This window comes from Rhinoraja longicauda, chromosome 28 (genome assembly GCF_053455715.1).
Source record: "Rhinoraja longicauda isolate Sanriku21f chromosome 28, sRhiLon1.1, whole genome shotgun sequence".
Lineage (NCBI taxonomy): Eukaryota > Metazoa > Chordata > Chondrichthyes > Rajiformes > Arhynchobatidae > Rhinoraja > Rhinoraja longicauda.
The window spans coordinates 10,509,586-10,525,469 of record NC_135980.1 but is presented as its reverse complement, the minus strand read 5'-3'; the positions used below and the strand labels follow the sequence as shown (position 1 = coordinate 10,525,469).

Here is a 15,884-nt window from a genome sequence, read left to right as displayed (position 1 = left end):
AAACCCGTTACTAGTGGGGAAATAAATATCATCTGGTAGGTCAGAAAACATTCAAATGAAATAGTACAAGTTCATATCCCTGCATGGGTAAGATTAGGGAAACATTAGTTACCAAAGGAAATTGAGGGTTTGATCAGGAAAGAGGAAACCAACGTCAGGTATGAGAAATCGTTCTTTGAGGTTTAGAGGATGTTGGAGATATCTTACAGCAGTTAGGAGAACAAAAAAATGTGAAATGGCCCAGCCAACAAATTTTATAAACATTACAAAACTTATTTATAAATATATTAGATGCAGGAAAGTAGCTAACGAAAAAATAGAGTCCCCTCAGGGACCAAAAAGGAAATGCGTGCGTGGAGTCCTGAATGAATACTTCATGTCATTATTCACTAGCGAGAAGAATGGAGAGGATTGATAGTTAGGAGAGGTGTACATTGATAGATTAGAACAAAAGATAGACACAAAATGCTGGAATAACTCAGTAGGACAGGCAGCATCTCTGGACAGAAGGAATGGATGACATTTCGGGTCAAGACCCTTCTACAGACTGAGTCAGGGGAGAGGGAAACAAGAGATATGGAAGGGTAAGGTGTGAAAAGGAGAGATCAAATGGGGACAAAGATCAAGGAAAACGTAGAATAGATTGTTGTTAGCTAGGGGTAGGGTGAAATTTAACCAGGAGGACAGTCAGACTAGTTGGAGAACTAGGATGGGGGGGGGGGGGGGGGGGGGGGAGGGAGAAAGAGGGAAAGCAAGGGTCACTTGAAGTTTGGAACCTGTGGATATCAGGAATTTGGAAGTGTTAGAGATACTAATCCACATTAAGGTGGAAAAATCCCCAGAACATGATGAAATCTATCCCAGGGTGCTGTGGTATGCATGGACTTCAGCACTGCTTTTGACAAAATCCTACTCAATAGAATGTTCCAATAGTTCAGGGCACATGAGATCCAGGGTATCTTGACAAACTGGATGGTGGAGGATTGCTTTTCTGACTGGAAGTCTGTAACCAGTGGCGAACCGTAGTGATCGATGCTGCAATCTTGGTTTAATATATAACAAAAATCACAGCACTGATCTCTATGGTACACTATGAAGAGTTAAGGATGTTAACTGTCATATGCACCAGAATAATGAAATTCTTACTTGCTGCAAAATGCTACAGACTCATACTAGAAGAGAATGCCTGTTATGCGACAAGTCTGCTATTGACACAAATATTGGGGGCATTGTAGATAGCAGGGATAGTTACGAAGAATACAGAGGAACATAGATCAACTGGAAAATTGGTCCAGTGATGTCATGTGTATAGTTTTAACTGTTTGACCACAGGTTATTTGTTGAGAGCAATGCTGGCTAGGCCAGGGATAAATTAAAATCACGTTTCCAGAGCACATCATGTAGTCCAACTTTATGTTGTGGCAAATTTACTGGCTGCACCAGCAACAGACTTCCATGGTATTTTATTCATTCCACAAATTAGAATCAAGAATCATTCTGTTTAAAAAAAGCTTGCATTGATAGAGAAACTAAGAAAATGATATGCCTGACAAAGTGGCTATTTCTGCAAGAGGTACAGGGATTCAATGAACCTGTGAGGGAATGTTTATTTTGTCCAAAATTGTGATTTAGCTATGAAAATACTTACTTTAAAGATGTTGGCAGTAAACAAAATTTTAAAATGGTTTATTTGAACTAAATAGTTGGCGTGAAAAACAAAATTCATTATCTTTAAAATACTTTCTCATTTATAGTAAAACACAGCACTGATGTAGTGAATTGGTTAACACCAATTTTTACAAATTACAATTATTAGACAAACTGGTTTTCGATAGTATCCTTTATCCTACCCATTCGTCAAAACATTTTACAGGTAATGAGGTTTTACTGAAATAAAAGTGTTTGCAATAATGACAGATGCACAGCGAAATCTCACCAACACCAAATGACACAATGACTGACTTACATAAATGGCGTTGCCTAGGCAATATTTATCAGACTACGGCACCTCATTGTGCAGCAGCATGAAACTACTAACATTTACCTAATGTATTTGAAATAGTATGTTACATAGGAATGGGTATATTTAGTTGTCTGGTACTTTGGAATAGTAAATAGTGGATACACAATTGCACTTTAAATCCAATCCATGAAATACAGATTTCCAATACAGATTGGAAATACCGAGTGAGCATATTTCCCTTTTTGTTGCAACATTACCTTTAATTGCTTCTCAGTTTGTGCCAAATTTTGAACTTTTTTATTCCATAAACTAAAGGCAAATTTGTGGGTTGAAATAATCTTAAAAACTTCCTAAAACATTTTTATGACACTGAACAAGGATTTCAAAACAGTCTTACAGGTAAAATCTTGCAACAATGATGGCAATGGGAAGGAAATTCACAGAAGCAGAGATAACAAATTCAGAATCAAAACAAAAATTCTGTAATATCTATATTGTAAAGAGCAGTACAACGACAGGGTGCTTTCACTCCTGGTCATGTCTTTGCAGAGTCATGAATTATTCTTGTTGTAATGCCATAGAGCTTGTATAAACATTTATGTTCATGGAATGGTGATGCAGAGTAGACTCCATGGGATTCTGTGCTCTTTCTTCTGTCATAATGTGGATGGAAATCCTGGAGAAATTGTATAAACAGTTTGTTTACACTTTCTCGCCAGTTACTGCCAAGGAAATTGGCAAACCAAGATGAAAATTCAAGACAAACGGATTTTGTAATTCCACAAGAGAAGAACGCAAGAAAGCCCTTGGAGCCAAACAGAACAATTTTAAGTAGAATGGCAGAGGTTTGGTTATATGTTCGGAAAATAGCTTTACCACTGGCATAATCCATTCATGTCCTGAATCAATATTGTACAAGAAATGGGATCTGTCGTTACTTATCTTTACCTTAGCACCTGTATATTTCAAGGCAAAATGCATGCTGATCAAGAGTTTGCATCTACAGAATTCACATCTGGAATATTTGATTGATAGATACAGCTTCGGCCCATCCAATCCTCACCGACAAACATACAGAATACTGAAAGGCTTGGATAGAGTGGATGTGGAAAGGATATTTCCACTAGTGGGAGTCTAGGACTAGAGGTCATAGCCTCAGAATTAAAGGACGTTCTTTTAAGAAGGAGATGAGGAATTTCTTTAGTCAGAGGGAGATGAATCTGTGGAATTCTTTGCCACAGAAGGCTATGGAGGCGGTCAGTGGATATATTTAAGGCAGAGATAGAAAGATTATTGATTAGTACGGGTGTCAAAGGTTCGGGGGGAGAAGGCAAGAGAATGGGGTTAGGAGGAAGATTGATTAACCATGATTGAATGTTGGAGTAGACTTGATGGGCCGAATGGCCTAATTCTAATCCTTTCACTTATGATCTAATGACAGCCTGTTCACTAGGCACAATTTACAGAGGCCAATTAACCTCCAAACCTGAATGTTTTTTGGATGTGGGGGGAAACTGAAGCACAAGGAGGGTCACCCACAGGGTGACAGACAGAATGTACAATCGCCACACAGACAGAATCTGAGGTCAAGATCAAACCGGGATTTCTAGTGCTGTGTGGCCGCAGCTCTCCCAGCAGCGCCTCTGTTGCCTTTTGGTTTGCTTCATGCCACTTTTTGCTTCCCGTCCCTCCTTCACCCGTTATTGACTAAAAAGTGTTTTACAGCATTCCCCTTCCCAGCTTACGGGTGCACCAGCTGTGAAGCTCTGCCTTGAGTTGCAATCTACCTGTTGTTCCTCTTTCAGACCAATCAAACTCCTTTTCCATTGGCAGCAATTGGTTTCAGGTCTGTAGTTTCATTTCTATTTTGATCCACTGTCTTACAGGAAGGTTCCGCCTCAGCGGCTCCCGATTTAGTCATGCCATGGCATGCAAGAGCATTCACCACCAATTTAATTGAAGACATTTGGGTGTACAAACCCTAGAGTGCAACTGAATGGAAATTAGAACAATGAAGCAAACACCTTTACCTGATTTTCTCATGCAGAAATGGATTCCCACAACTAAGCAGGAATTCCAAGCAATGCCATTGTCCCAGCACTAGGAAACAAAGACATTTGTTACAAACTTGTCTGGCTGGGTTGAAAATGAAAAAAAGACTAAATAGAAGAAAAAGGATTCAGCAATAGGTACATAACGTTGCTATATATTCTACTAATAGAATCTTTAGATTTTTGTAAATTGTGGGGTCTGACATCCATTATAAAGATTGGTATGTACAGAATAACAATTTCATGAGGAGGCCCTGTTATTGTTAAGGCAAATATTAATTAAACATAAATTGACATGCATCCACTGCTAAATCTAACTAGAAAATCAGGCACATTAAGTGGACAGAAATCTTTCATAACAAATGTCTATCCATTTTACTTATGCTGTGATGTACTATTACTAATGGAGTGTACGCCAAATCTTTAGCTAAACAGAATGGAAACAAGGTTCACAAATGCACAGTAAACTCACTGGGTGCTCAGGATGAGTTCCCAAGAACAATAACGCTAATGGAATCATGATAGCGTTATGTAGAGAGAGGCCTCTTGCTGCCAGCGCTAACGCTTCAAGAGCCTGGCTCAAACCCCTTGGCTTCAGAATCTGGATAATTTATACCAGTGGGCACTTTTGGATTATGCAGCTAATTCAACTGCAAATTAAATCAAAAATGTCTTGTTTTGGTTCAATGCACCTTTAACACAAGCACATCTAAACTATCCTGAACCTAGATTTTACTGGCAAGGACATATCTATTATTTTCATTCAAAGCTAAAGCAGATGATACACACCTGGTTTAATTTAGTTTAGATATGCTACGTGGAAACAAGCCTTTTGGCTAACATAGTCGATGCTGACAATTGATCGCCCATTCACACTAGTTCAAAGTTATCCCACTTTCTCATCCACTCTCTACACACTAGGGGCAATTTATAGGGACCAATTAACCTTGATTACTCGAGAGGATGAAATAACTGAAGCTTTAAACCATGGTATGGAGAAGGCCCAAAGAAGACAGGCTTTCAAAATCATAAACTTTTACATAAAGTAATTCTAATAGTTGCTAATAACTAGAATGCACAGATTTAGTGATTCCAAAGAACCATTTTCTTTTAAAGAATTACACTGGGTTCACTTGAAAATTTCAGGAAATCAGATAAACAGCTGAAGGGAGGAAATTGGGGATTGCCATTTATTGGATCAACAGACGAGTTGGCACATATTCATGAACTGAATGACCCTCTCCCGAGCTGTGCTTATCAATGAACTTTGGAGCTGGAAAGTAGAAACATGGCCCAGGTTTATTTTTGTGTGGGAAATTGTTGGCACAGAATTGCTGGCTCAGTTTCTTTATACCTGCCAATAGCTATAGCCAATTAACTGAGGTTAATCATGGCGTTTCACAGAGGGGGCGCACCCTTCTTAGATGGGGCTACACGAGACTTCCTCCTGGGAAGATAAGGAGAGTTCATGTTTGAACGAAGGACATGATGAGGGAACCATGGCTTACCAGGGATATTGACGCTGTGGTCACAAAAAAGGAGGCACATAGTAGGAATGTACCGTTGGGATTTAGGGAAACCCTTGCATAAAAGGGCTGCAGGAGGGCAAAAAAGGGACACGGGATATCCTTGGCGGATGGGGTCAACGAGAATCCCAAAAGATTCTACAAGTATATAACGAGCAAAGGGGTAACTGGAGAGAATAGGCTACCTTAAGTACCAGTGTGGTTATTTATGTGTGGAGACTCAGAATGCTACAGAATCTAGGGAATTCAGGAATGAGAATAATGATGTGAGAAAAATCAGAGGTGTTGATGATCTTGATGTGGACAAATCCTCGAGGCCTGACCAAGTGTATCCTAGAAGGTTGTGAGAAGTAAGGTAAGCAATTGTTGAGGCCTCTGAAGAAATTTTTATAGCTTCCTTCGCCACGGATGCATACTGGAAGAGTGGGTTGCGGCTAATATTAAACCTTTACTTAAGAAAGGCTGCAAAGATCAAGCAGGGAATACTGTGCCTATCATCAGAGACGTGCATGTATTGGAGAGGACTCTGGGCTGCAGAACCTACTTTAACTTGGAACTGAAAGAACCGATTAGGGAGACTCAGCAAGAAAGGATTCAGTGATAGTGAAGGCAAGCTAGAGAAGGTGCAGTAAAGTTTCACATGGATGCCGCTGGGATGAGATGACTTGAGTTACAAGAAGGGATAATCTGGAAGTTTTCCCAGAAGCAAAAGAGGTTGAGGAGTGACATTCCAGAGGTTTATAAAATTATGAGGAGTGTAGATAAAGAGAATGGTCAATCTTTTTGCCAGAAAGCTAGATGAAATCAGTTTAAAGTGAGGAGGGGAATAATCAAGGGGGGGGCCTGAGGGACAATTTTTTTCCCACACAGAGTGGTGGGTATATGGAATGAGCTTCCAGAGGAAGAGGCAGAGGTGGGCTCAATTACATTTAAAAGATATTTGGTTAGGTTCATGGATAGGAAAGATTCAGAGTGATACGAGCCTAGCTCAGGCAGGCACCTTGGCTTGCATGGACAATGGGCCAAAGGACCTTTCTTTATTGGCGTTGAATAGCTTGTGGACTCTGGGCCCAATACTGCTGTGAAGTATGGAAAACAGACAGGCAGAGAGGATGTTACATAATGCACTTGAAGGCATGATAAACTGATCTACTTGCTTTATTGAGGCTCAATCTTTTGCTCAGAGTACAAATTTTGAGTCATGTAACTGGGAGAAAGTTCAAAAATAGATCAGTAAATGCCAAATTAGGAGACTGTTTTTAAGGTTGGAGTGGGTGACATCAGCAATGAACCCCAAACTGATCCAGTACCATGCTGCAGCTACAACAGAGGACTAAAATTGAGATTGGCTGAAAATTTCAAATACAATCACACTTACTCCAATGGAAGAAACCCCCAAAATAAGACTAACGTTAAAAACTACTGAATATGCCTGAACATTACTTATCATCTTACTGAATAGCTTCAGCTGCTTTGAAAAAAACCTCCAGCAAAGCCAATCTTCCAAAGAATGATACTGGCAGTTTCTGAAAAGGCGAGTCATGCAATACATTAAACTGCAATATGACAGAAATAAGATCATCTGTTGCCCTTTTAGCTTACTCCCAGACTCAGGAATGTGACAAGTCCCCCATCCGAAGCTTTAACACGTGGCTGTATGTGGTTCCATCACTGAAACGACAACACGATAGTCACAAACCTATCTTTCACCAACAGTATATTTTCTTTGTTGATGCAAGAGTTTTCTGCTTGTGGGGAATATGACGGAGTTGGATAATCATTCAATTTTATGAATTAGCAAATTACATTGAAAATGCTAACTTGTTTTATATCTACAGATTTATTAGTTCAGCATTTTTTTGGAATGGCCAACTCTTCCATATTTATGCCCTCACATTGCGCACACTGGAAACTACACCCACTTTGGAATCCCTTAATAGATAACACCATTACCGCTGAACCACATTCAGAGATAAGACGCGTACAATACAAACACTGGCTGGGTAAGCATTAACTCGCATCTTCAAGCAACAAACATTCTCCTTCCTGGAATTTAATCCATTAAGCAAATAAGAATTTTCAGTTTCAGTTTAATTTCTTAAGAGCTTCAGGAAGCGAAACAGGACACATACCCCCGGTTTGCACTGACAGCGCCTAAGTAGAGATGTTTGAAAGCCTCAAATTCCTAGGAATAAATATCATCAACAATTTCTACTGGACCACACGTATTAAAGCAAATGACCAAGAAAGCACACCTACGCCTCTATTTCCTTAGAAGGGTTTGGAAGTTTGGCATGTCCCCAACAATTCTCACCAATTTCCACAGATGCGCCATAGAAAGCATTTTATCAGGATGCATCACAGCATTGTTTGGGAAAAAGCTCCATCCAAGACAGCAAGAAATTGCAGAGAATTATGGACGTGCCCCGTCACACAAACCAATCTCCCTTCCATTGACTCCATTTACACCTGACGCTGCCTCAGCAAGGCCACCAGCATAATCCAGCCACTCCCTCTTCTATCCTCTCCCATCGGGCAAGAGGTACAGAAGTGTGAAAATGCACATCTCCAGATTCAAGAACAGTTTTCCCCGGCTGTTATCAGTCAACTGAACCATCTTCCAACAACTAGAGAGCAATCCAAAGCTACTATCTACCTCATTTGAAGACACTTGCACTATCATTGGTCAAACGTTACTAGACTTTATCTTGCACTAAGCATTATTCACCTTATTCCATTTATCATGTCGAGTTCGCGTTCGCGGTCAGTTGGATGACAATAATCAGAGACGGCACAGACTTTACTTGTTAGTTTATTAGAGATCTCGTAGACAGGTTTCTAAAAGCACACACAGAGTTGATGGCTCGATTGTAATCATGTATTGCCTTTCTGCTGACTGGTTTGCACACAAACGTTTTTCATTGTACCTTGGTACACGTACCAATAAACAAACTAAACTAAGAAACAGTAACAGAAATAAGACAGCCCACCATTCATTTCTGACATGCCATTCAATATGATTACAACTTCTCAATACCCAAGAAGTCCATTCATAGAATAGTGGCAAATTGAACAAAAATTAGCATGAAAGTTTACTTCAAAACATGCCATGGCTAGAAGGAACAAACTAGAAGGAATATTCCAAAATGGCCAATTTATTAAGAATTATGTATAGTGACGCTGCATGTAATTGCCAGAAATGCTGATGTTACAATTAAAAATCACTTAAATTCAAAAGGTTTACCAACAGTGGAAAAAATCCTCAGCCGCAGAGGATCAATTGTGCTAAACGATGCATTAAATTTGACTCAAAGGGATGTTGTGCATTTTAAAAATAATACATGTCACAATTTAGAGCCTCCACCAAGTTGTTACAAAAAAATTTGGGGGACTCGTGAAAAATCAAAAATATAATGTAAACGCAATAGAGATGCCCTTTGTGTGTGTGTGTGTGTGTTTTTTAACTACCTTCACAATTTTTCAACAGTATTGTCAAAATTGTTCTGTCTTGATTGGCAGCCAAGAGCACATGGATTTGTATCCATAACTCTCTGGTAGCAAACATTCAACTTTGACAGTTTGCTGGCATGTTTCAAGTGAAAAGAAAAGCATCCACACGCAGGTCACCACGGTTCATTTGGCACAACTTTTCACTCCTCACTTGAAACATGCCTCTTCCTTTTTCACCAGAAATAATACGAGGAGCCAGTGTCGTACAGCACGGAGCCAGGCCCTTTGGCTCAACTTATCCATACCAACCAGGTGTTACAGCTGAACGAGCTCCATCTGCCTGCATTTGGCCTATATCCTAAACATATCCTATCCAGTCATTCCTTATAACTCAAACTCGAGTTCCGATAACATTCTGGCAAATCTTTTCCGCTTAATGACATTCCTCTGATCCCAGAGTGACCAGAACTACAAACAATACTCCAAATGTGGCCTCCCTAACATACAGCTGAAACATGATGTCCCAACAGCTGCACTGAATACACTTACAAATGAAGGCAAGCATGCCAAACTCCTACATCACTTTGTACACCTGTATTACCACTTTCAGGGAACTGTGTACCTGTACCCTTAACACAGTCCAGGGTCCTACCATTTACTGTATCCTAATCTGGGTTAATTTACCAAAACCCATCACCTTAAATTCCATATACCATTCTTTGGTCTACTTCCCAAGTCGATCCAGAACCGTTTGCAACCTTCTTTAGTCTTCTTCACTATATCACTAATTTAGATGTCATCTGCAAGTTTACTAACCATGTTAATAACATTGGTTTCTATATTAATGATTGGATCACAAACAGCGGACCCAGCACAGATCCCGGGCAACACATCACTGGTCAGTTGGTTCAGATTTTGAACTAACTTGGGACGAAAACAATTTACTGTGTCCTAATCTGGGTTAAGCAGAACATATGATTAAATCTTCTCAAACTTTGAAATTACAGCAGTTTTTAATTTGTAAAGTGCGCACTTATCCATTTCCACTGTTGCTGAACCATACCTGCACCGAACAGGAGTAAAAAATCTGGGGATTTTGACATTTTGGCCTTCACAGAAACTCAAACAATGGCCAGTTGACTGAGATTCGTGGAAAAGTGTCATCCTCAATTGTGCTACTGAAAACATAATTCTAATAGCTACACTTTACTCCACTTTTGCTGCTCACTCAGCTGTGATAACTGCACACTCAATTGAACCGTACACAAAGCAAAAATCAAAGAACTGGCCAAAATCCAGTGTTCAGGCAAGAAGCTACGCAAGATCTTGCAACCAAAATTTAGCAGTGAAATGGGACTCAGTCGAAACCCGATGGCACCATAGTATCTACCTCAAAGTGTCATTAACACTGTGAATATGCGTTTTTAACTGCACATAATACTAAAATATCCGTAAAGCATTTCACCCAGTCTGGAATCGGTTTTGCTTAACCCAATGTTAGCCTTTCATAAATCGAGTTGTTGTTGAATGGCTGACAGATCCAACTGATCATCCATATGCATATGTCAACTGGCAAGATGTAGTGAGGTTTAGGTTTTCAGGTGCTGTACCAACATGGCTACAGCCCCAGAACATCCTGACAGCCTCTGGCAGGAGGCAAAGCTGGGATGTAACTATGCCTTTAAAACGAGTGATGCATTTTTTTTTTCCCAAACAAAAGCCTCTAAAATTCAGACACTGAAAAACTACCAATAAGCCTGTAAATAAGTACTGTTTTTTAAAATAAAATGACAAAAGTGACAGATGTAATTATATATATCACTAAGTGTCTGATAAAGAACGAGTCTGTTCACTTCTGAATAACTGAGAATTCCCTGTTGCAGCCAGCACAATTCAACCCATTACTACCCAACAAAACATGGGCATTTCCTTGAGGGTTTATGTTGTTTCTATTCTGGCAGATAATGGCTCCGGCAGTTATACAACCTAGGTGTCCTCTCCGAAATAAAAAGGGACTGTAAAACTCTTGATAATGTGGCACTCGGGACTAGCGGTGCCTGATTACTACATTGTCCAGACTAAGGGATGCTATTCATATTTTTCAAATTTTCATACAGTTTATATACAATAGTATCATAAAACCCAGTGAGCTTAAACAGAGTGGGAGACTGAGACCCAGTGAGTTTCACCTTGTAAGTGAAGCTGAAACATTCAAGCACTCCACACTCCTGACAGAATTCTGGACCCTGACTGTAAACTTATGCATGCTCCTGACCCATTTCCTTCACTGCTCTTTCCCAGCATTACTAACAATAAATGCTCACCAGGCCCACACATCTAGTGATACTCATCTGACCTCAAATGTGTAGGTCCGTGAATAGATGCATAATGCGGGCTTGCTCTTCTAATCAGTCTGATACAGAAACTTCAGACATTATATTATCAAAGTTTTAGTATGCAATGGCTTACTATTAAATAGTCAATGGTTAAATGAATCAGAGTTTAACTGTCAATTTGTTTAATTGGGGACATGCTCCTCAGCTTTCTGCAACCAGCACCAAATTACTGGCTATTTCTTTGGCAACATAGTATTTTTATGTTAAGAAATTATAATGTATAAAGTACAACACAAGTAAAGTTGGCAAGTTGGGAAACACGTCTTAGCGAATCAATACAGTGCAGGAATCTTCCACAAAAAAATAGCCATGCTACCCTCCATTAGTAAAAGCGAAGCATGTACAACACTGTGCTACAAATGCAGAGCAGGTGCAGTCCATGAATAAGCAATGACTACAAGACAGCTGGGCAAATCCACTTAACTTTATTAACAATTGCCACTCCCCAATCCAGAGGAATATTATATGTCTTTATTTAGTTCATTGTCGTTACAGAGCACTTCACAAATTGGTCTACCGATTTATGCCCTTTTCCATCAAACCACTATTAATTAAAGACATTGAACATATAACCCAGAGGGAAAAATATCATGCATCAAAACCCAACGTGCTGTCTGACAAACGTGGACATCTGGGGGTGATCTAATCATCAAATTAATTGGGCAGTAAGGCTGGAGAGCTTCGGTGCTCAGCACTTTTGTCACGGGTCACAGATATGAGTTCTATCACAAATTCCACAATTGCGGCATGCCCTTGACCAGCATTTATTAAAACCAGTGAACATTAAGCATTTAATCATTTTTTAAAAAGGTACTGTGTACATATAGCTCCAAGATGAAAACTATTTTTTTGAAGTGATACATTTTAAAAGGCAGAGTGGAAAAGTTAAATGTCACAATTTTAAGAGTTGATATATTTCTACTGACAAACGTGGACATCTGGGGGTGAATGCCTTTAGAACTTGTTCTAGGCTATTTCCAGCATGGTCATGCAGTCAGATGAGTTGAAAGGTCTGAGGCTGCCTCCTTCCTTCCTCACCTTCTACTTCCAGCTGCACTCCAGCAAGTGCCAAGTGCTGACAACAAACCAGTACAAATCACGCCTGTGTGCAGAGTACAGAAGGGCTCCTTCAACGCAATAGAGGAAGCAGAATCAATGCATCAATTAGCCTACTTCTTACAAAAGCATTGATTTAGTTATAAGCACAATGCCCATGCTGGATTGTGCAGATGAGTCAGATAACAAGTTATCTGTAGATACCTCGCCAACAGGAATCTTACAAATAAACATTTAACAGATACCAGATCGGTTAAGAAAAGCACTGATCTCAGGAAAAGACACTTCAGTATCTTAGCTCCAGTTGCCTTAGCTCCAGTTGCCAAAGCTACAGCAAAAGTCCAGAAAGAATAAAACATTATCAAATCAACTAGCAATTAATCTGAAAGTGGATGTTGATCCATTTATAAAACGTTGTTGAACATTGCCTTTCTGATCTGAACACTTATCATTCTGTGCAAGGTCAAGATAGATTAAACACAGCTCTAGAATACATTGCTTACGTCAAATCAACTAATCCATGCCACCTTCCAGCTCTGAATGCATTAGTTACACACACAATGTCCTCGCCAATAATTGTAAATACATTTCAGCACGCAGATATTCAGGATGACACTGGACTTGTTCGCCACCAATTATCACCTCATCTCCCATGTGCGAGATGAGCAAGGCACACTAGAGTTCCTCAGAGATGTTATAATCATGAACATCAAGAATGGACACAAATCCAATTGTGTCAATGGAGTTTTTGAGAAGGGTCTGCTTTCTGTCACAAGGTCCATTCACCTAGAGGCACGCTGGACTTGATAATCACTACACAATAAGCCCACATGAAATGCACAAAACAGCATCAACCACGATGTGTAAGAAGGAACTGCAGACGCTGGTTTAAACTGAAGATACACAAAAAGCTGGAGTAACTCAGCGGGACAGGCAGCACCTCTAGAGAGAAGGAATGGGTCCGAGACCCTTCTTCAGGTTGGTTAGGGATAAGGGAAATGCGAGATACAGACAGTGATGTAGAGAGATAAAGAACAATGAATGAAAGACATGCAAAAAAGTAACGATGTTAAAGGAAACAGGCCATTGTTAGCTGTTTGTAGGGTGAAAATGAGACACTAGTTCGACTTGGATGGGGAGGGATAGAGAGAGAGGGAATTCCGGGGCTACTAGACGTGAGAGAAATCAATATTCATACCAAAATCAATATTCATACCAAAATCAATAAGCTGCCCAAGTGAAATATGAGATGCTGTTCCTCCAATTTGCGTTTCGCCTCACTCTGACAATGGAGGAGACCTAGGAAGAAAGGTCTATGTAGGAATGAGAAGGAGAAATAAAGTGTCCAGCAACCGGGAGATCAGGTAGGTTCAGGCGGGCTGAGCGAAGGTATTCCGCAAAATGATCGCCCAGTCTGCAACCATGATCTGTTGTCTGCTTTATCCTTACAAAAAGACTTTGTCTCTGGTTATTATAAGACCACAGAGCATCCCGATCTGGTTTAGGTTTCCACAGAAAAGCATTTCATCTTGCCTCTGCTTTACTATGGCACACAAACCATTATCTCGATGACCGTAAAAATCCTAGTGCTACATTTGTATTTTCTAGAGAAAATAGTTTTACACACATGGTGGATTCATGGCACGAGGAAATGGGTCAAAGAATAGCAAATAGAATTTAATTTGGACAAGTGAGATGTTTCACTTTAGTAAGTTAAAGCAGGGCAGGACTTATATAATAAATGGTCGGGCATCAGAGGTTGTTTTGCAACAGAGGGACAAGGGGCACAGGTGCATAGTTGCCTGAAGGTGAAGACAGTTATACAGGATGGTGAGGAAGGTGTTTGGTACACTTGCCTTCATCAGTTAGAACATTTGGTACAGGCGATGGAACATGTTACAACTGTAAAAGTCAGATGATAAGAATGCGCTGGGAGTATTGTGTGCAGTCTTAATCGTCCAGCTGTAGGATTCATGTCATTAAGTTGGAACACTCGCAAAATAAATGCACAAGGATATTGCCAGGTTTGGAAGGCTTAAGTTAAAAGGAGAAGCTGGGTCTTTTTTCCCCATGGAGCATTGGAGACTGGGGTGGTGGGTAAACTAAAAGAGATATATAAAAACACATGGGGCATTGTTTTTATATGCTCCCTCCACCCCACACAGGGATGGTGAGTAGATAAAACAAAACTACCAAGGAAGCTGTAGAGCAAGTACAATTATAATGTTTAAAGGACGTTTGCACAGGTAGGGAGATAGGAATGGCTGAGATGTAGGCAACATGCAGGCAAATGGACCAGCTGAGGTAGACAACTTGCTGTATATAACTATAACTATAAAGCAACCCGATAGCAACTGAATGCAATTCTCTATCTCCAACTCTCGCCAAACGAAATCTTTATTAAGGGAATCTTACCTCTGTTCCACGGGGGCAGAACTGGGCTTGGACATGTGGCAGACCATACATTGCGGTGTCAGTTTGATGGTTCTGCTGATAATTCTGCCCGTCCATGACACCAAGCACTTCAAGCATTAGGCACTGTCCAGCTGCATTGTGTACGTTCAAAATGTGTGTAGTACCAAAGGCAAAGAATGAAGGCCACACAGGTCTTATCTGCAACAGTCCTGGGACACCATGTCCTACAAGAGAAGGAGATAAAAAGAGACCAAGAATGTTTTGTGAGCTCAAGTTTTGAGAACATGATTTAGTTTCTGCTTGCAGAGTTCTTTCAGAGAAGGTTTAGACTGCATTCACACAAACCACAGTAAGAATAGCTGTCATTTCTAAAATTTTCTTTTTCACATATTGTGATCGATTTTCAATCTACACTCATTCAAACAGGGCTTGAAACTTCATGACATTTAGTTCCCAGAATGCAGTCGCAATTGTGAGAAAATTAGCTGTTCCAAATATATGTTTCATGCATTAGCGCAAAATTTCTGCACGGAATACAAATGGCATTGTGATTTGTCAAGAACAAGTTAAATACCTTTTGAAAGTTCAGTGATTTTTTATGATCACAACTATAAATTATATACAAACAGTATACGATTTTCTTTGAGTACCAATATTTAATAGGACTTGAAGATATGAGATTATGTTGCTTGTTCAGTGCATAAAACTGTTTTCTATTGTCATGATCTTTGTACTTATTATTGTGTGAACATTTATTTCCCAGTTTACTATACAGCTTGTCCACAAACTGAATGAATCAACGTGCGTAAAAGTCTTTGGTCAGCAAAGGATATTTTTTATTCTTAAAATAGTTATCAATAAAAGGAAATAATGCACAGTAAAAAACATATCCATTGATTAGTTTCTGAAAATTCTTATCTAAAGTTCTCAAAACACTTAAAAAGCTGGGACTTTGACCAGATAAAGATATGCCCCAGTAAAGAAATGAATTGCAAGGTTAAATAGGAAGAAAGGTTGAAGCTCATTG

At 39.7% G+C, this 15,884-nt stretch overlaps 1 protein-coding gene across 6 annotated transcripts in view; it reads right to left on the bottom strand.

Moving 5' to 3' along the window:
* Positions 1–15,884, bottom strand: part of sbno2b (strawberry notch homolog 2b) — a 121,737-nt gene that overhangs the window by 92,008 nt on the left and 13,845 nt on the right. For 4 of the 6 annotated variants that reach the window (XM_078424130.1, XM_078424132.1, XM_078424131.1 and 1 more), the window contains exon 2: positions 14,858–15,081. In XM_078424130.1, coding sequence (XP_078280256.1) covers positions 14,858–14,974 — 117 coding nt within the window. In that variant the 5' untranslated portion in view covers positions 14,975–15,081. Of the gene's footprint in view, positions 1–3,993; positions 4,064–14,857; positions 15,082–15,884 lie in introns of those variants that run through there. The other 2 variants (XM_078424135.1, XM_078424133.1) reach the window with 2 other exon arrangements.